This window comes from Atheta coriaria, unplaced genomic scaffold, assembly GCF_025399875.1.
Source record: "Atheta coriaria isolate IRGN ID8LTWV9N9 unplaced genomic scaffold, Caltech_Dcor_3.1 hic_scaffold_5_pilon, whole genome shotgun sequence".
NCBI classification, from domain to species: Eukaryota; Metazoa; Arthropoda; class Insecta; order Coleoptera; family Staphylinidae; genus Dalotia; species Dalotia coriaria.
The window spans coordinates 1,445,149-1,464,650 of NW_027045447.1; the positions used below are offsets into that span (position 1 = coordinate 1,445,149).

At 39.7% G+C, this 19,502-nt stretch overlaps 4 protein-coding genes across 5 annotated transcripts in view; 1 reads left to right on the forward strand and 3 right to left on the reverse strand.

The window, feature by feature from the left end:
- Positions 1-64: 64 nt before the first annotated feature.
- On the reverse strand, positions 65-2,631 carry CCT4 (chaperonin containing TCP1 subunit 4). Its single transcript, XM_065302364.1, has 7 exons — positions 2,397-2,631; positions 1,840-1,982; positions 1,612-1,779; positions 1,095-1,556; positions 808-1,039; positions 278-750; positions 65-215 (listed from the first exon to the last, which is right to left on the reverse strand). The coding sequence occupies exons 1-7, from the start codon at positions 2,500-2,502 to the stop codon at positions 198-200; spliced, it is 1,602 nt and encodes a 533-aa protein (XP_065158436.1). The 5' UTR covers positions 2,503-2,631; the 3' UTR covers positions 65-197.
- Positions 2,632-2,714: 83 nt separating this feature from the next.
- On the reverse strand, positions 2,715-4,574 carry nSMase (neutral sphingomyelinase). The gene is made up of 5 exons (XM_065302366.1): positions 4,332-4,574; positions 4,091-4,264; positions 3,848-4,031; positions 3,634-3,791; positions 2,715-3,577 (listed from the first exon to the last, which is right to left on the reverse strand). Exons 1-5 carry the CDS (start codon positions 4,376-4,378, stop codon positions 2,953-2,955), a joined length of 1,188 nt encoding a protein of 395 aa, XP_065158438.1. The 5' UTR covers positions 4,379-4,574; the 3' UTR covers positions 2,715-2,952.
- A 504-nt stretch (positions 4,575-5,078) lies between these two features.
- Positions 5,079-19,502, reverse strand: part of LOC135791820 (farnesol dehydrogenase-like) — a 51,728-nt gene continuing 37,304 nt past the window's right edge. Inside the window, exons 4-7 of the mRNA XM_065302367.1 lie at positions 6,248-6,460; positions 5,988-6,192; positions 5,516-5,928; positions 5,079-5,373 (exon numbers count right to left, since the gene is read on the reverse strand). Coding sequence (XP_065158439.1) covers positions 5,332-5,373; positions 5,516-5,928; positions 5,988-6,192; positions 6,248-6,388 — 801 coding nt within the window. The 5' untranslated portion in view covers positions 6,389-6,460 and the 3' untranslated portion in view covers positions 5,079-5,331. The remainder of the gene's footprint in view (positions 5,374-5,515; positions 5,929-5,987; positions 6,193-6,247; positions 6,461-19,502) is intronic.
- kek3 (kekkon 3) overlaps positions 14,503-19,502 on the forward strand; it is a 68,227-nt gene continuing 63,227 nt past the window's right edge. For both annotated transcript variants that reach the window (XM_065302362.1, XM_065302363.1), the window contains exon 1: positions 14,503-14,706. The gene's annotated coding sequence lies outside the window, so the exon portion shown is untranslated. The remainder of the gene's footprint in view (positions 14,707-19,502) is intronic.

Here is a 19,502-nt window from a genome sequence, read left to right on the forward strand (position 1 = left end):
CCCTGATAAGCGCGCAGTGCAACTTATCTTGTTGTGAACGCAGCGAGCAGCAATAGAAAGCATATTGAAATACATAGATTTTATTATTTTATTGTTTGATCGTGGTAGAATGCAATACACATCAAAAATGAAGAACGAATTATGCGAATGTTATAAATTACTTTATAAAGCTTATTTCAAAGTGCAGTAGTGAGGATTTATGTCATCGTGTTTACCTGAAAACGCAAAAATAAATTACATATAATTATGTTTCAGTTAACTAATTGTTATAACTTACAATATCATCAATTTTTAAGATGGATCTGACTGTTTCAGTGGCTAAATTAATAGCGCTAATTGAAACTAGCAGAGGCTGCACCACATTCTCTTCCAAAATGTCTGTAATAGTTCCTTTACGCACATTAATACCAGCGGATGTTTCTCCCTTATCGTGTCTGCTGCGCAATTCCGTGACGGTCTGGATAGCGTTAAGCCCGGCGTTTTCGGCCAAAGTATACGGAACTACTTCCAACGCATTGGCATAAGCTTTTAAACAAACCGCATCCAAACCTTCCATTTTGTCTGCCAATGCGTACAGTTTCAAGGCGAGCTCGATCTCAGGAGCACCACCGCCGGCAATCAATGCCTTCTTACGAACCAAACATCTGATGACACACAGAGCATCATGAATGGAACGATCGGCTTCTTCCAAAACCAATTTATTCGATCCGCGAACCAAAAGTGTCACGGTTTTACCAGCGGATTGTGCTCCTATTAGAACATGAAAATAAATATTACAATGGTAGAGTTAAAAGTGTCTTAACTTGCCTGTAATTTTAACCATTCGAGTTGAACCAATACCAATTTCCTCAGCCAGTTCGGCAGAAACCAAATTCTCAGCGGTGAAGTGATCCAAAGAAGCAATCGGTCTGCAACCCAAAGACTTACAAACGAATTCGACGTCTTCGCGTTCGACATCCTTCACAACCATGACTTTAATTTTATCCAGGAAATGCAATGCAAGGTCAGAAACAGCATCGCGCAAGATCGATTTTTGAATCTAAAAATTAAGGGGCAAATTTCTACTTTCTTATTATCAACCTTAATCAACTTACCAGTAAAACATTGCAACCAGCCTTCTTGATTTGTTTTACGATGTTCAAAATGTAAGTCCTCTCTTCTTTAAGAACGCGATCCATGGCGGCGTAGTCAGACACAATCACATTGTGATCCATGTCGGTCTTTGGTGCCGAAATACAGAATTGGATGAAACCAATCTTCGCCTTTTCGATGCGTTTGGGGCCATTAACATTCGCTGTTTTGTGTGGGAATACCAGACCGTCGATTAGTTCGGTATCTTCGGTGGTACCACCCAATTGTTTGATGACTTTGATATTGCTCAGATCAACAGTGCTGTCCTGACCAGGCTGCATCACTTTGAAAACAGCATCAACAGCCAAAGGAGCCAGCTGATTCGACTGCTGAGATACAACTTTCGAGTTGAGAGAGGTGGATGCGCTGCGGACGAGTTGTTCGCGGTTATCCAATTGGATTGGAGTCGAAATATTGGTGAGAATCTAAATAAAATTTTTAATTATTACGTGATTATTATACAGTTAAACAACATTTTACCTCAACCGCATGTGTGGCTGCCCTTTGGAAAGATTCTGAGATAGCAGTTGGGTGAATGCCGCGACTGAGAAGTTTCTCGGCGGCCTGAAGAAGAGCTCCAGCAATTACCACAACAGTGGTGGTACCATCACCGGCCTCAATATCTTGTGCCCGCGAAAGTTCTACCAACTACAATGCCAAAATAATATTATCTATTTATTTTCTGACTAAGATTTTATTTTATCTTACCATTTTTGCAGCAGGATGAATGACATTCATTTGTTTTAGAATTGTGGCACCATCATTAGTGATTGTGACTTCCCCATTACTGGACTGGATCATTTTATCCATCCCTCTGGGTCCCAAACTTGTACGAATCGCATCGCTAACAGCTAGACACCAAATTTAAGAAATAAATTAACATCCTGTATAAGTCTCAAATCACTCTTGTATGACTAATAAATGCAAGAACCATCTGAATTTTAATCATTAAAAAAATTAAGTTCTGAATTTAAAATGAACGAAACTATTAGTAAAAAGGAAAAATATGTAGGTAAATTTACGGTATTTATATAAATATTGCTATAAAATATATTTTTTCGAAATGTTCTAGAAGATTTCAATTCAAACACACCTTTTTGGTTATGACCAAACAGAAAATTGATTTTGTATGAAATAATGTAAGGACAGTAATAATTATAAACAGAAGTAATTGCATAATGACGAATACAATAAATTGGAAAGCAATTTAAGTGTATTATATTCTCATTTATCATTTAAATAGAAAATTTAATAAAGTTGTTTACCTTTGGCTGCATTAATGTTGCTGAGGCGTACATCGGCCGGTTTGCTCTTATCTTTGTACACAACACTACGCGGTTTGGAATCTCCTGCAGCACTTGCTTGAACCATTTTTGATATTTTGCCGTAAAATTAACAAAGGATTAACAAGATATTCACGGATTTTTCCCGGCACCTTTTCACACAAAATCACAAGATTCTGACAGCTCTTCGTTTATGGCGACTAGGCACAGTGTTGCCGAAATACTAGCAACGTAGATGGCGCCACGTACCGGACTCACTCAAAACAAAAGCGCAAGTTAGAAATGGAATTGTTACAACTATTTTGTTTTCGCTGGCAAAGTGATAACAGTTTTATTATAATACTCTGATATCATAGAAGATCTTGATTGTTAAATGGATATTATTCATCTATAGCTACAATATGTTAAAAATTGATACTGTGTTTTTCCATTATGAATAATTAAAAATATATACATCTGAGCTGATAAATGCATCATTTTAGATAATAATTGGTCTAGCTTAAATTGAGCGTCCACCACACCTCCGGCTGCTTCTCTGCTATGATGAATTTTCGTTCTGAATCGTTTTGAGATTAATCTGCATAGCCAATTTAGTCGCGTACAACGTATTCGTCTCAATCATGTTCCACAATGTAGCCATGACAAACGTATAGCTCATGATAATCGTCAACAATATACGCAGGCAATCCAGAACCGCCTCAAATTCAGGCACGTAAAAGAAGCTGCCGATAATCACGGCGAGGAGCAGAATGCTAATAATCCAATAGCACACTTTATGCTTGGCGACATTTTCCAAACCGGCATCCATCACCGCGACGCCTTCCAGTAGCATAGACTCGTTGAACTTGGTTGCAATGGCTTTGTTTTCCACGTAGGTGTCACCCTTTGTGATGTTGAGTGTCGCCGTGATAGCTTCATGGTCAGAATAACTAATATTCATGCCAGGAATACGTTCGGGGAAAGGCTGCTTGTACTCAACAAGACTAACTTGCGTATTGTGGCAGCCTTTGTACAATACGTAGTCAATTCGTGGACCGTCCATTCCTTTTTCTTTAAAACTTTTCGGAGTGTAAGTATTTTGTAAGTCCAAATTGGTTGGCCCTTTCGTGCCGTCCTTCTGAACTTTAAACGCGTCTTGCAATGCTGTCATTTCCACCATATACCTGATAAATCAATTTACAATTATAATATAAGAAATAAATATATGAAATTTACTTGCCTGTAAGTTAAATCACCAGGTTCACAATTCAAATCTCCAGCTAGAATGATCACATCAGCTGATGCGGAAGTAAAGTTAATAAATTGAGCAGTATCAAAGGCTTGAACAACGCGGCAGGCATAATATTCATCACATTTTCGATTGTATTCAGCGTGCAACTAAAATTACAGATATTAATATATTTTTTCGAAAGAAATTTTATTATTAAACATACATGTGCTGAGTAAATATTCAGTAGCATGCCTTTCCATTTGATTTGGCACAATCCAATCCCCTTGCCACCAAACCAATCACCATGGTGTAATTTGTGCACATAGCCATTCACCATCCATTTGTGGAAATGTGTATCCACAATTGGATGCTTTGAAAAGACACAAACACCTGATCCTAGCACACCACTATAACAAAACATTTTCTTAAATTATTTTCATTGTAAATTGATATACTTAATACCAACCTATAAAAATAATGTGAATATGGTAGTGTTCCCCTGACCTTATCCCTAATTATAATATAATCTGAATCAGTCCATACTTCTTGAAGACACACAACATCATATGGACAGGTGGCAAGTGAAGAAGCAATTGCTTGTATTCTGGCGTTTTTATTACTAGCAACCAGTGGAATGCCCCTAAAATATAAGGAAATTAATTAAATATGTTATTAAACCTATTTTTTCTTAAGAATCATATGCTTACCAGCAATTTAAAGTAAAAACTTTAAAATCCATATCTGTGCCATTCATCTCCACCTATTTCTAATACTGAGCACTGAAGTTACTGTGGCAAAATCAAGACACCAACATTGTGTGGTATAATAATTAATTCGTAGAATAGAAAACAAAGTGATAAGGAAAAACAAATTGTAGAATAATGTTTGCGTGGAGCGTTGTGAGACTTACAACTTTTCTGATTATTCAGGTTACATTCGTGACATTTATCTTTTGTTCGTAATCGTAGTTGGATGGTTTCCTTTGCAGATGGCGCTGCAATGCATAATTGAACAAAGAAAAACTAATAAATTTTCTATGTTAAATGACAGAGCTGCAGGCATTTATCATTGATGGCATCTCATTATTTCTAAAACAACGCTTCCATTTAAGCATAATTTAAAGAAAAACAAATTAAATTGTTATTACATTAAATAAATTAAACGAACACGGAAAATTTAATAAAACAATAGTAAAAGTTCGATTAAAATCAATAAAGTAATTACTTTGATAACACTTGAACCGAATTGATTTATTTAATTAACAACCCGCAGATTGTTTTCAGCAATTTATTTATTCATTACAAGTCTATTTATTTATAGTATACGTTATTCTGGTTCATTTAAACGCATTAATATTGATGCTTTCGCCAAATATTAAGTACAGCGTTTAAATTTTGAAATATGAATAACATGTTAAATGAATTCAACAAAATTAATTACTCGGTACTGGAATATTTATTAAATGGTGTAGAATATGTTTATTAATATTTTGTGATACAAGGTTTCTCGGAACAATTGTGAAAATTTTATTTTATAAATAATTTAGTGATGGTGACTCATCAACACAGAGCATAAATTCTTAAAACCATTAAAAAAAAAGTCGATGTCGTGTCCCCCTTGGTTGCACAATCGTAAACGCTGAGTGCTAATGAGATCAAACTCGACGAGCTAATTACCATTAACTTTTGCGGACCAAATCGCGCGCATTTAAAAGGCTTCGGCCGTAACTTTGACAATAATGTCGTGAATCTGGAAATTAAAGTGAAAGTTAATTGTGGTTAATCGCGTTTGAGCGAACGGTGTTAATAGAGGGGTCGCACACGCGCTATAAAAATAATGCTTTGTTATTATTGCAAGGTACGTGTATATAGGGTTGCTGCACGAGACATGCCTGAACATGTGGCGGAGTACTCAGCACGTAGATGATCGTGTCTGCAACATCAGCCGCCTGCAGCGCCGGCACCTGCTTCAAACCATCGCGCAGGCCGCCCAAGTCAGTGAAACCTTCGAGGAATTCAGTCGCTACCAATCCGGGACTGATTGAAGAAATTTTAATTCGCGGCGAGGTCACCGTGCGCAATTCGCGCCGAAGTGTTTCGGTCAACGCAGTCACCGCAAACTTCGTCGCTGGATAAACGTTCAAACAGGGCACATCCGGCATGTAGTGCCCCAAGATGCTGTTGATGTGCACGACGTGACCGTCCTGCTGGTGCGCCTTCATAGATTCAATCGCTTTTTTCGTGCAGATGCACAAACCCAGAACGTTTACGTCCAACAAAGTGCGCCATTGATCAGGAGCGCCCTCTGGAAAGAATTTTTGAGTAAGAAAACTAAAATGACGTTTTTTAAAATTAAAACTAAACCGATTAAAGTTGTAGGTAATGTTAGGCCTGCATTGTTGACCATAATAGAAATAGCACCGAGATTGGCCTCCACCCAATCAAACATTGCATTAATCTGACGCTCATCACGCAAGTCGCATTTCCGCGGATAAAGTTTCCCGCTTTCGCCGCTGAGTCTCTCCGCTTGTTCCTCAATTAATTCCACGCGACGAGCTACACCCACAACCTGCACACAAGCAAAGGTGTAACTTCAAAAGTATTCAAATCAATTGTGCACTCACGTTGATACCAAGTTTGACAAGCACTTCGCAAACGGCGGCGCCGATACCAACACTCGCGCCGGTGACCACAGCTGTCGTGCCGATGTAACGCTCCATATTCGTATGCAGCACTTCTTCGCCGAAGAGAGAGTCACTTATCATCAAACGCCCGCTTGCTTTTGTTCAACCGTCGTCGTCGCGCCGGCGTTGGACTGTGCTTCCACTCTGCCGCAACTCATGACAGCAAGGACAATTTATAGGAGCTTCCGCGCGGAAGACGATTATAAATTCATAAACACATCGTCGTGTCATTTCGTGCGCGCGGGGGGCGGCGGGAGGGCGGTTGTGGCCGAATTGTATCGTGCGTGTTTCGGGCAGTTGCGCACCGCATATGCCGGCCCGCGTGAAAATTAAAATAAAATATAAATCAAAGCGGGACAGCGGTATAGCCGCCTTCAATTTCCACCCCCAAAATATGTGCGTACCGCATAGAAACGAGGGGTGGAGGCGTGATAAGAGGGCGGCACGATCACACGCGGACGTTGGATAGTTGAAAGGTTTCGTTTGATGGTCGGACATGAAAAAATTATAGCTTCCGAGCGTGTCTTCAATTTCCCACGTTTATTATATCTTTATCGCGTTGAATTATGATATTATTATTATGTCTTCATCAACGTCGGTGTACTGTAATCATTTGTTACTTTCGCCTTGACATGACACCGACACTGATGCAGTACTTTCCTTGGAAAGTGTTATTATAAATTTTAAAACTTCAAATCGAATAGAAAACAGTAATTATCCCATTAATCAAGTGACATTAATTACAATATTCTTATAAATTATCACTGTTGAAATAAATTAACCCACAAGAAAACGAGGGAAAATTTGTGGTGGAGGCGCCGGGAATGTATGGAAGCAAATAGGCTCCGGCGAGTTCAAATTATATTTGATCGTGCGCCCGCCCTTAGTTTCGGATCCTTGAATCCTCGGCCCAATTAGTATACAAAATATACGCATCATCTTGGACGCGGCCCCGAAACGAGCGCGACACACCAGCCAGCCAGCCAGGTCTGATTCTGCGGTCGCGCTGAATGCAATTACTTCCGACCAATTTCCTTCCGCACTCTGTCCGGATTATACTAACCCAACATTGTAACAACCGCGCGCGCCGAGGGGGCCGGCAGCGGCGCAAGACGACGGCGGACGACACATTCAAACAAATGCTCAACGCGAAACAAATAACAATGTATTCGTGTATGAACGAGTACACAAGTCCATGCGGAGATAAAGTGTTCAGACCGTTGTTGCGAAAAGGGCCGGGGCAGAGCGCGCCGCGGCCCAAGACAACATTTACATTTAAACCAAGAAACGCGGAAATATCTTTCTTCCAGAGAGCTGCCAGTTGTTAGGCCCTGTGCTTTCTCTTCGTGGCTAGTTTACAAGAATACAGAGCAGTAGTAGAGCTTTGGCAACACTACTCTGTTTTTCTTTTCTTTGTAGATTGTCAGGCGTCAAATTCACGGCAGTGATTTTGATTAAAATAAAACACCAGGAATTTACTTTACCTGGAAGATTAACCTAATAAAATTACATTGAATATTTCGAGTACTGTTATGTGTTATATCAATTTTTCGGAGCAATTTATTAACAGCCGATAGAAAACGCACGTGCCTCGGCAAGTTAACCATTTATAATTTACTTTTCTTTCATTCTTCCCCTTTCATGTGTCGGAGGAGGCGCGCACCGTGTGGATACGCTAAAGATCCAACTTGTTCTTTACTCTCTACTCGACTCGAGATCCCGGTGCCAGTCCCGAGGTCCTGTTTAGTCGCTTGACGGGCTAATAAACGAACGCGGCCGGAGAAAACTAAGCGCCGAGCGGCGCTTACTTATATTGCCTTTTCGCCACTGTACCTATAACTTCTTCGCTTATGCTTCCGGATCTAGGCGTGTGCACGTATCCGCAACCCATGCGTACGTGTTCCTTTCAATTCGGCAAATAAACTCGGTAGACACCAGCGGTGCGCGCTAATATAGGAAATCAATAAACGGGATTTAAGTTAATACAATTGGGATCTAACTTTACTGCGCCACTTAAACGCAATAATACTGAATTTGCCTTTATTAAAACCACGACATGTAATTATTTTTAAAGTCTGTAATACTCGAAAAACAAATTTCAATTTAATTTGCGTAGGTGCACCGAAAGCAGATTCAAACAAACATGAAGCAAACAAATTATAAATATGAGAATATTTGCTTTGCAATTTAATTATATGAAAAATATGAAAATATTTTATTGCAAAATTCTTTTAATGAGTTTTATGTTTATTATAAAATTCTATTATGATGTGACAATAGCATGTTTTGTTTTTTAAATATTTTCTACCTCATGAAAGCCCAACATTAATTGAGACACGAGACTTCATGCAAGAAGCCACAAAAATGTATTGATTTTGCGTTAACTTGTTTAAAATAGGTAATCCGAAACGCGAATATCGATAATATTCAAAATATGAACGTTGAACATGACGTTACATGCATGCCTGCGTGCTGAATGCAAAATTATAGATGTTTCGATTTGTCCGGTGTCGATTGCGATGCATTATTTATCACCCTCGCAATTGTCAATTGAGCACGCAGCACGCGCGCGCACATCAATGTTTCCAGCGGGCGGTAAGAACCGCAACAACAATTAGCAGAAAGCGATTGTCGGCGTCCGGCTCTGACTTACGCAATGCGCATCGGCATCATCGATGCCAACGCTGTCAGAAGCGAGCGGCTAATTGATAATCAATACTATTATTATTCAACGCTGGGCTGTCTCTCCGCCCGTTCAAAGTCCGACATCAACCGACCGCCATTGATATCCGTTTTTTATTAAACATGCATTTATATTCATTATATACTAGCTTCTGCCCGGTTTAATAAAAATGTAATTCGTTTTACTCTCTTGTTCTAGACTTTAAAGAAATTTAAAGAAATTAATTATATAAAGAAATTAATTAATTAATTATATAAAGAATTGCTTATAATGCACTTCAGCGCGCCATCTGAGATTCAACTATTGAACTATAACTATGATTGAATCTCAATGCCAACTTTTATCCTATAGAAAAAGACTGTCTTTAGGGTTTTCCCGGCGATTATTCGAATTTTTCTCGCCGTAAAAACCATCCTTGGCCTTTAACAAACATTTTAAAATAAGAATTGGCCAAATTGGTCTAAGCGTTGTTGAGTTATGCGCTTACCAACATACTTTTCGATTCATTTTTATATTATAGAAAATACCTTGCAAAAATGTTGTAGAAACAAACACAAGATGGTATAGCTCCAGCAATACCACATTGTAAACTTCTCCCGATGCCCAATTTAATCTCGAGCGACAATCAATAAATTCATACAGCTAAATAGGGATCTATGGCTGGCGGCGTTCACCACTCGCCGTCCTGCGTCGGTTATTATTAAGCAGGAGTGCATCGGATATTTATTACAACCGTTAGAGTAATGAGTTTAGGTTAAGCGCGCGGCAGCAGCCAGACTATCACGAACTAGTCCACCCACTGATCAAACTCCATCAACGCGGATCGGAAAACACAGCAACACTGGTTGCAGCCAATGCAGGCGTTAGTGGCGCGCCTATTAAATTTAATACAGATTATTGCTCGCCATTACGATGAATGTTGCATGAGTCGGCAGCATGTGCGGTCGAAAGTGCACTCTGTTACTTTATCCAAGTTTCCCGTTGCATTTCAAATTCGTCTATTTGTCGAATTGTGTTCATCGGGCGCATAAACAATGTATATTTGTTTGATTTCGCGTAAAGCACTCTTCGATTGCGAACTCAAGTAGGAATTTGCAAACCAAACGCAGAGTGCAGTTGATGTAATTGTGGCGGATAAGATAGTAAAACACCAGAAAATTATCTCTCTCAAAATATAAATTCAGGTAGAGTGAATTTTGGATGTGTGTGCGTTGGCGGGTCGAATCAGATACGGAAACGGTATATAGGAAAGGTACAATCGTGACATCACATTGTCCGGACGTAATTTAATATCAGCGAACGAGGACGATGAGATGACGGACTGTGTTGGGGTCTGGAGGTTCGGGGTCTTCAATTGCGTATCTATCACTCACCGAGTGTTCCCAAACGCTTTGTCCAGCAATACTGACATTTGTCGAATGGCCGCGAAAGCTGACGCGCAATTTTTTACTCGCTCCGTGCGTTTATTCGTTTTTCGGCAGGCAATTACGGCCTGCATTCAGCACACGCACACAGCACACAAAGCCATAAAATAACGCCGTATAATTTTATTCACGTTATAAAACGTTTAAAATGCTTTGAATTATTTCCTCACCCACAGGCGACTGTTATCAATATATCGCCGCACAAGGTAGCAGAGGGATAAGAGTCTCCTTGACCCTTGAAAAACACCTCCCCTTGATTGATGTCCGGCTGGTAGGACAATCGACAGATTGCTAAATGCCAGCCGTATTCCGTTCGGACGCGCCCGGCGACGTCATTATCCGGCGCTTGATGTGTGGCGGCGCGAGCAAGGACCAAATGTGCACACATGCGGGCGGGCGCCTGCGATGGGAAAAGCAATTACTCGAAAGCAATTGCGCGACTGCCGCCTCATCCCCCTACTGCCGCTGAAACTATCTGCGCGCCCCAATAAGTCTCCACAGCGCAATGTTTGCATTTTATTTATCAATTCCCATTCGATTATGGATTATTTACGACGTAGTAAAAATAGTCGTGTGATTTTATATCGCGATTTTAAGTCGTGCCGGTTTTATGTATGTAGATATTTTATAATTTTACGTTTTACATCCCAGCACCAGCACGTTATCATCACGTGATTATTCTTATACAACCGCTAAAAGTTGATATTAATGACCAGAGTCGAGCGATAATTTCGTTTATCACTTAAACATACATTTTATCACTCAACACTAAAATTAAACATATTTTATAATCGACAGAGGTGGAATGGATATCAAGAGATAACGATACCATAGTTGGGATATAGTGGTGTAAGTTGTCGTAATTGTAACGCGTATTTTGCATGCGCGCACATTAAACTTGCATTTTGGAATTGTATCAATTATCAGGGAAGAGCTGCCAACTGGGGGCGCCGCACGCTTGATACCAGGTCGAGGTGAGTTGTTTATGTGGAAGATAGGCTAATTTCGGTGTCGCGAATGATTTGTGCCGGGAGGTTAGTTATACCCGCGCTCCTGAACACCTCTCCACTCTAGTTTGTTCCACTAATTCTCCACCAACATGTTTTTCGAGTGAAATAAAGTATGAATTAACTGCAGATCAACTCTCTAAACTAGACGAAAACAAATTCTAATTCATTATGCAAATGATTACTTCGTCGTGTTTCTAGGAGCCGCTAATAAATCAATGTCAAATTGGAAGCGTCTCAGTAACATTCGCAGTTGGTAGTTGGTTGCGCGCCGCACTCAAAGAATGAGATGCAACGCGGAAGCTTTTCGCTATTCGGGAAAGTGCGACAAACGAGCTCAACGCGAACTTCCAAATCCGCGACAATGTGCAGTCGCATAAATCTGGCCTCCGGTGCAAAACGCCAACACGAGTCGCCTTCGTTTGTTCCGACGGCTTGGTGTTTAACTTTCTCTCCGATCCGAAGTCGTCGTTGCGATTAAGCCAGCGGCCTTGGCCAACCCCTCGAGTCGACTTCAATCCACCCCCCTAACAAGAGAAGATGCACACACACCATACACTTACATACATTTATCGCCTCATCGCAATCAAATGGAATTGTCGTTGCGCTGACGGATTGTTCAGCGTTTATTCAGCGCACTGTTGCAAATTAAATCGATTCTTTTGTTTCATTTGGAGGTTGGCGACGCGTTTTACGACACACGCTAAAATTTATCTCCGAATGCTAGAGCAGAACTGCTGCAGCGCGCTGGAAGTTTGTAAGCTTAATGACATTTCCAATACGGCGATCTTCGTAACGACGAGCATAAAATACGAATCGGTGTCGGTCGGCTAACAGGAGTGGGTTTCGGGGACCAGCGCAGCCAGCAACATGTAGCTAATACAAGTAAAACAATTGTTTAGTTTGCTACTCTTCTCATTGATGCCGCTGGCTTTGCGAGTGTGCTTCAAGCGCGCTAGTTTGCAAGATAAACTGTCTCCAAGTTTCCGGCCCGTTACGAGGCATCAAGAACAAGAAGTACTAAAACAAAATGCCACAACAACGACTCCGTCATTTATTGTCTATAAACTTAAACAAGACCACTTATTTTGACTGGTTACCAATAATTTCATTCCGGGAACACCCTGTATGTATACACAATCAAAATCTAATCAATGAGAACTTCCTCAATAGATATCTAATTTGTGATTGCTTCCGATGAATCCTTATAATTATCACCTTGATCTAATCGGTGTTTTTTTCGACGCCGAGAGTAGAAAAGAAACGCCAGCGATTCGAACCTATTCTCTAAATTGATGAGTTCCCTTTGTTAATTCCTTTCGCTTCTTCTTTCTCGCGTTGATTGTTGTGCGAATTGTCAATATCACTTTGGGACTTAATCCGTCAAATCGATTTCGCTGCAGGCGGGAGCGCTTTAATTCGATTCGCTTTTCTGCATCATTCATAGCGAAACGCCAAGCGTCTTTCGGATTTTTATCGCAATTCGCAATCGTCGTTAAATTATTTATGTTTGGTAATGAATAGTAAGTTAAAATCTCAAGTGTAATAATTGGAAAGGTGAAATGTCGTGCTGGCTGATAATCTTGACGCAGTCAATAAAAACGACATTTTCGCACAATTTACAAGCGCATCAAAAACAAAAGCAAATAAATTTAATTTAGTTTTACTACCACACTGCTATTATGCCATTCGCTCGATTTTATTACGTAAACGACGGCGACTGCCCGCAGTGCAACGCAAGGTTTAATAAAAATTTATGAAAATAAATTAAATTATGCTCTTTCAAGAACAACGCATAATGTGTTATGGCATGTTCCTTTATTGCGTCATAAACTGCATGCATAAATATTATTTATTAAATCACTGCAGCGTGTATCATCACTTTTTAATTTAGTTTAATTTAATATTAATTTCTATCAGCTGGTAAACATATTTTTAAAACTTTGTAATACAAAAATTTAATTTTTCTACTTCCACCTTTAAAACTCCAGGTTTTTCATGGTTTTGAGACATAAAAAGTGGTAATTTAAACATGGACGGCTAAAACAATGACTAAAGTACTTTAGTCACGGGCTTTAGTCACGGGGTAGAGCTTGCGCCTGCGCATTTGCTTACGGAGTGCAATTTAAAAAAATTAAAATACAAAAATTTAAAAACTTCAACGTGGAAATAAAATAAAAGTAGAAAAAATAGCATAAGTATCACGTGGCTAAACGTTATTAAACACTCTATTGATTAACTGCTTCCTAAGCTCGCTCTTAATCAATCTCGTGCTATTAAAACTTTGTAAAACAAAATTTAATTTAAAAATTGTCAGATTATAGCAGTGACTGAGTAATAATACTCATTAATTTTCCATCATGAGGTTAGCAACAAACAAACGCATGCATTAGTTCGGGTTTGAACAGCAGATTATTGAATATACAAAGTTTAGCTTTAGTTCGGCGGCAGGGCAAATCCCACCCGCCACCGCGGCGCACATGCTTCGTATGTGCACCGCGACTAAAATACTTAAATAAGAACGCCGAGAACTTTTTGAACAAAGGCACTCCACCCACGAGCAAAGCCGGTTAAACAGTGCGATACGACGCTGAGGGTTTGTGCGGCGGTGGCGGCGGCAGCGGCGCACAAAAGAAAAGACACTAACTTTATTTGTAACAGCGCAACATCTAACGAGCAGTTGCAACTACTATGTGTGCCTAGCTTTATGCTTTTCAGTTTACACTTTTGAACAAGCCAGCAAACGTAAACTATGAAATAAATCAGCTTAACTCAAACCATCTTTGCAATATGTTTCAATCTCAAATGTATTTTTTCCAGGCAGAAAAATAAAACAAAAAAAGTGGTGAACTCTTCGCTGCCTTCGCATCCGTCGTTAATAAACCAATTTGAATTTCAATTGTGAAATACGGTAAACAAACTGCAGTGATTATAAAATAATTGCGTTAGGTATTCATGAAAATCAGAGCATAGTCGGCGGCGTCGGCGTCGGAAAATCCGAAGCGCGCGCAAGCTTTCCACGACGGTGGTGGCGCTCCGACGCCGCCAGCGAGCGCGGAAAGCTCGCAGTCGACGCTTTCGCGTTATGATGTTCGCACAGCGGAGAGTCCACGTGTGAGCGCGCACACGACACGCGTCGAGCAAAAAACTCGCAAAACTTTTCCGATTTCCTTGTGTGAGAGTGTGTGTTAGTTGTTGGCGATGAACTTTCGGACTTTGAGTGCTGCGACACGCTGTGTTTGGAATAAATCGCCGGTGGCCATTCGCAACGAAACAAACGCTCAGGTAGCAAAATTTAAATAAAACTTTTTTCTCACTCCGTAAATTGTTTCTGTTTGCGTTTACCTAATAATTAATAACCGGATTGCGTTGTTTTTAGCGTCACACATAAAGTTGCTTTTTGTTGGAGCGCTTTTTTATCGTATTCGCTCATTTTTCATCTCTTTTGACACGCATTAAGATACTTTACGATGTGTCCTCGTAGGTAACATTTTCTTAACTGAACGCAAACCGAGCTACCAAGGGAAAACTGCGATTTGTATCTAACTAGAGACTTCAAACCGCAACGCGCCACGCAAAACTTTTCTACAATGATGTATTCGTATTTAATTGCGTCATCGATTTAACGCGACGTTTCCAAATTACCCCGCAACTGATAATTATATAATTATAAAAAAATATGCACGGCTTTCAAAATGATTATGTTTTTTTGTGTGTAGCAAAAAGCAACAACGTCAAGTGTCCAAACTCAAAGCGAGCGAAATGAAATAAAACGCAAAGTTTTCTTCTCTTGCGTAAAGCAATTAACGAATTTTTGGCGGCGCCATTCATTTGTAATGTAAATAAATAAATGAGTTTCGGCCGTAGTCTTTGGGGCGCAGCTGCGTGGCGGCGGCGAAAAAATTTAAATATTTGATTTAATTTGATTTGATTGATGGGCGGGGAGGAAGGTGTAACAGCTGGAGTTTTTGGCCAAAGTCAGAAGTTTGAATAGCAGTCGGTGGAAAGTACAATATTGATACAGTCGGTCCGACGCGTATTTTCGCCGAAAATTTTCATAATTTTCTTTAATTACAGTCGTCATCTTCTTTGTTTCACTTCCGGTGAAAACTCTTTAAAATTCCACGCTAATTTTTAAACACCTCGAACATAAATAATATTTATCTAACAAAAAAAATGAAAATTAATCAAAAAATATTCACGACTGGTGACCGAATTTCGAATAATATATCATTTGATGTTATCCGCAATTATTTGTGTGCCGGCGCAACTGATAAAAGTAATATTTTAACAATGTTATTCGGAAATAAATTGACACTCATAAGTTTGTGAGTGTTTGATTTGTGAATTGTAAAACAAGTTTGTGCGCAAATTGGAAACATGGAAACAAGTTAAAGTTAGTGATTACTACAAACTGCATCTACGTACCCAGTTATTTCCAGAGTGAATTAATTGATTTTGTTGCTGGGCAAACGATGTTGTTTTAGTTGTAATTTAAAAATGTTTGTAATAAAAGTTGAATATTTCTGAATGTTCATTATAAACTTTACGGTAAAAGTTCTTTGTTCAGCCAAAACCAAAATTGGTCACGGTTCAAGTTACATCAGAAATTTATTCACGACTTTGAAAATGTGCTTCCACCTCGTTGTGCCCGCGCTGACGTTTCAGCGAGAGCGGCATCCAAATTCACCTTTAATTTAATTAACGCGCGCAATGCAAAACAGAAAAACAAATTTCACGACTTTGCCAACTGAAGGCTGCACGCAAACTATGAGCGGCGACTGTCTTCTCGAATACCAAATACAATTAAATGACTATTTGTCCTTTCCTTTAAATAAATTAAACCCAAAGAAATGTTTTTCAACAGCCGTCTAATTAACGGAAGACACGATGTTTCTGCTTTCTATGAGAAACAAATATTCACGACATCGATGATTGAAAGTTGCAAAGTAAATACCTAAATTGTTTAATTAATACAATTAAGCGCCTTAATTACTTATGTATTAGTGGAGAGAGGAGAGAGCCGTGGGTCGCATTAAATGTGATCAATAGGTTAATGGATTATGCCGGCTTTATGCTGGCCCGCGGTTCTTGACGTTCGGAAGGCGAAGGCCTAAGCGAGCCGAGACAATGCAGGTCCCTCTTGAACCGAAATGGAATGGCGGAGGAGCCGGGCGGCAGGCGCCTCCGCGCCTCGCGTCGAGGCATCGATCAACCGGCATAAATTCAATTAAAAAACTTCTTGATCCCATTCGGATATTCTGAAGCGGGTTCTCCCGATATGTCAAAAGTTATTTGCCGGTTATGCTGGTTATGGCCATGATGGCCTTCATCATCGCCGATTCTGCTATTACACTCCACGGACATGGGGCTTCTCCTTCATGCCAGGAAAAAAATGAAGTAGCGCCTTCTTATCACTAGACCGTGAGCCGCCTTCTAATATGTCAGTAAATATAAAAATTAATTTTCGAACATCATCGATGCTCATCACATGATCCGTAACGGCATGTTGTTTTTTTTTTGGCAGACCCTAAATGTCAGTCAACCCAAGTCTATTTCATTCGACAGGGTTGGATTTTTTCTTTATTCAAACGCATAAATTTGCATTTATACCTCGTTTTTTGTTAATATTTCACATTCTGCGCGACGCAAATGGCGTGTAATTAAATATTAAGACGGTATTATTAAATCGATAACATTTTAAAGCGCTTTATCAAGCGCTAAAACCGCTTAACGCGTCTGTTGAAACTTTAAATTGGATCAGCAAATGATACTTGACGGCGAAATGTAAATGAACTCATTATGCATAACTATGTTGAGGTACATTCTGTTCTTGTGTTACTCGCGTTTACATATCCGACTGCGATCATAACAGAAGTATAAAAAATTGAAATTTGCATAAATTCTATACGTAAATATTAATTATACAAGAAAATGATACTGTTATTAATCTACGATGATATTAATTCAATAAAGTTGGATATTTTAATATAAAATATTAAAAAAAACTGATAGCATTTTTCGAGTGCCTTATCATAAATAATAAACCGCTTAATTCGTCCGTTAGAACCCAAAATCACCCCCACTAAACGGTCCGCTTGCTTGAAAAATGTAAATGAACCTCGCGCCGTGTGCATAACGCGAAAATAAAAAAGAAAAAAGGTCCCACATAAAACTACCCAGAAGAGAGCACAACACGCTCGCTTAATGCGGCACTAAAACCGCCGCCGCGGCAAAACGCCGAGCGAAAATTGTCACTGGCCAACGTACACCCCCTTCACAAAGACAAAAAAAAAAGACGCATAAAAAGGTGCGGCCTCGCTTCCAACCACTCTCACACTTATTAATCGCGCATTACAACAGCGCATAAAAAAATTACACAATCAATTTTTAAGCGCAAAAAAAATTATATAAACTGATAAGTGCATTACAATGAACATAGTCGTTGGCCGCATCGTAATTCAAGAGGAAGCAAGATGCGGAAATGAAGATAAAATTGGATGGCAATGGATGGTCGAACTTGCGCGCAGCAATCAAACTCTAATCAAGCGTAATTATTTAATAAGAACGACGAGGGCGCGCACCGAAAACGAGTGCGTGAAGATTTATAATTATTATTGATGTTGTTGAAATCCCCCAGCGGCCGGCGCAGGCAATGGGAAGAACCGAGGGCCGTTTTCCGTAAAGTAATTATCGCCGGTCCATTAGGCAGGACTATGAATGGCACACGGAAAGAGAGCCGCGAGGAAGGTCCGACTCGCGAACGGAAAGGCGGAATAAGTGGTGCGGTGCGTCGGATTCGTTGGTGTAATAGAAAAGGCACGCCGAAAACCACCCGCAGTAAATTATTACGTTTTATATAATAATCGGCGGCTTTAAATTAACACCCGCCCGAATGCACGTTACTTTGTTTCTTCATCATTTAACGCCGCTGGGATGATAATGTTTTACCAAAAGTTATGGCGACGTTCGTTGATTTACACCGCGTTCAACATATTTCAATTAATATAATTCACAATATGAACTACAATGCATCTATAATATAAAAATGAATAGTAAAATATGTTGGTAAGCGCATAACTCAACAATGCTAAGACTAATTTGGCCAAATCTTTTTTTTAAATGTTTGTTAAAGTCCAAGGATGGTTTTTACCACGAGAAAAATTCGAATAATTGCCGGGAAAACCCTAAAGACAGCCCTTTTCTATAGGATAAAAGTTGGCATTGAGATTCAATCATAGTTATAGTTAAATAATTGAATCCGAGATGGCGCGCTGAAGTGCATTATAAGCAATTCTTTATATCATTAATTTTTTTTTAATAAAATTGTGATAGAATTGACAAATACTATGTCTATAACAAGAGAGTAAAAACGAATTACATATTTATTAAACACTACCTGGACGAAGTCGCGGGCAAAAGCTAGTTGTTTCATAAACTGAATTAAATTTAAATTTAAAAAATGCTTATTCGCTAAACGTTTCGAGTTGAATTTAATCCGGTGAAATAAAAATTGTCCTTTTGGAAAAGTCAAACTTTTACTTGTGCAACACAGTTGTTGCAGTAATATCAGGAGCACGCGCAGGTCTCTCGGATCAACTGTAATTGAATTACCTCAACCGTTCAGCAAAATGATATTTTTACCGTTTCTCCCTCTTTCGTCGCACGTTTCGCGAATCGAATTCGCCCGCCACGAGAAGGAAATCAAGCCGTATTACCTAATTGCTTCGTACCGGATCCATAATAGAAAATACCTATAACGTTAATAATCCGCTGCCATCGAGCATTATTATTAAAGAAGAAGCAGATAACTCGTGGGGAAGGTTGAGCTGAGTTCGTGAGAGAGTTGTGTGTGGATGTATATATGTGAAGGTGAGCGAAGGAGTTTCCGAGCGCTTGGAATAGTTTAGCTTTTGAGCGTAAATCCAATTCGTTTAATTAAACGCTTGCCGTGCGGCGCTTAACGACGACGTCGACGAGGGAGGCGTGCAGATAGGTGTGTGTCCGGATCGGGATGTGCAGCGGCGGATTGGAAAACGCTTTGCATAATTTCAGGAGGCGCGCGCGCGCGCGCGAGAAAC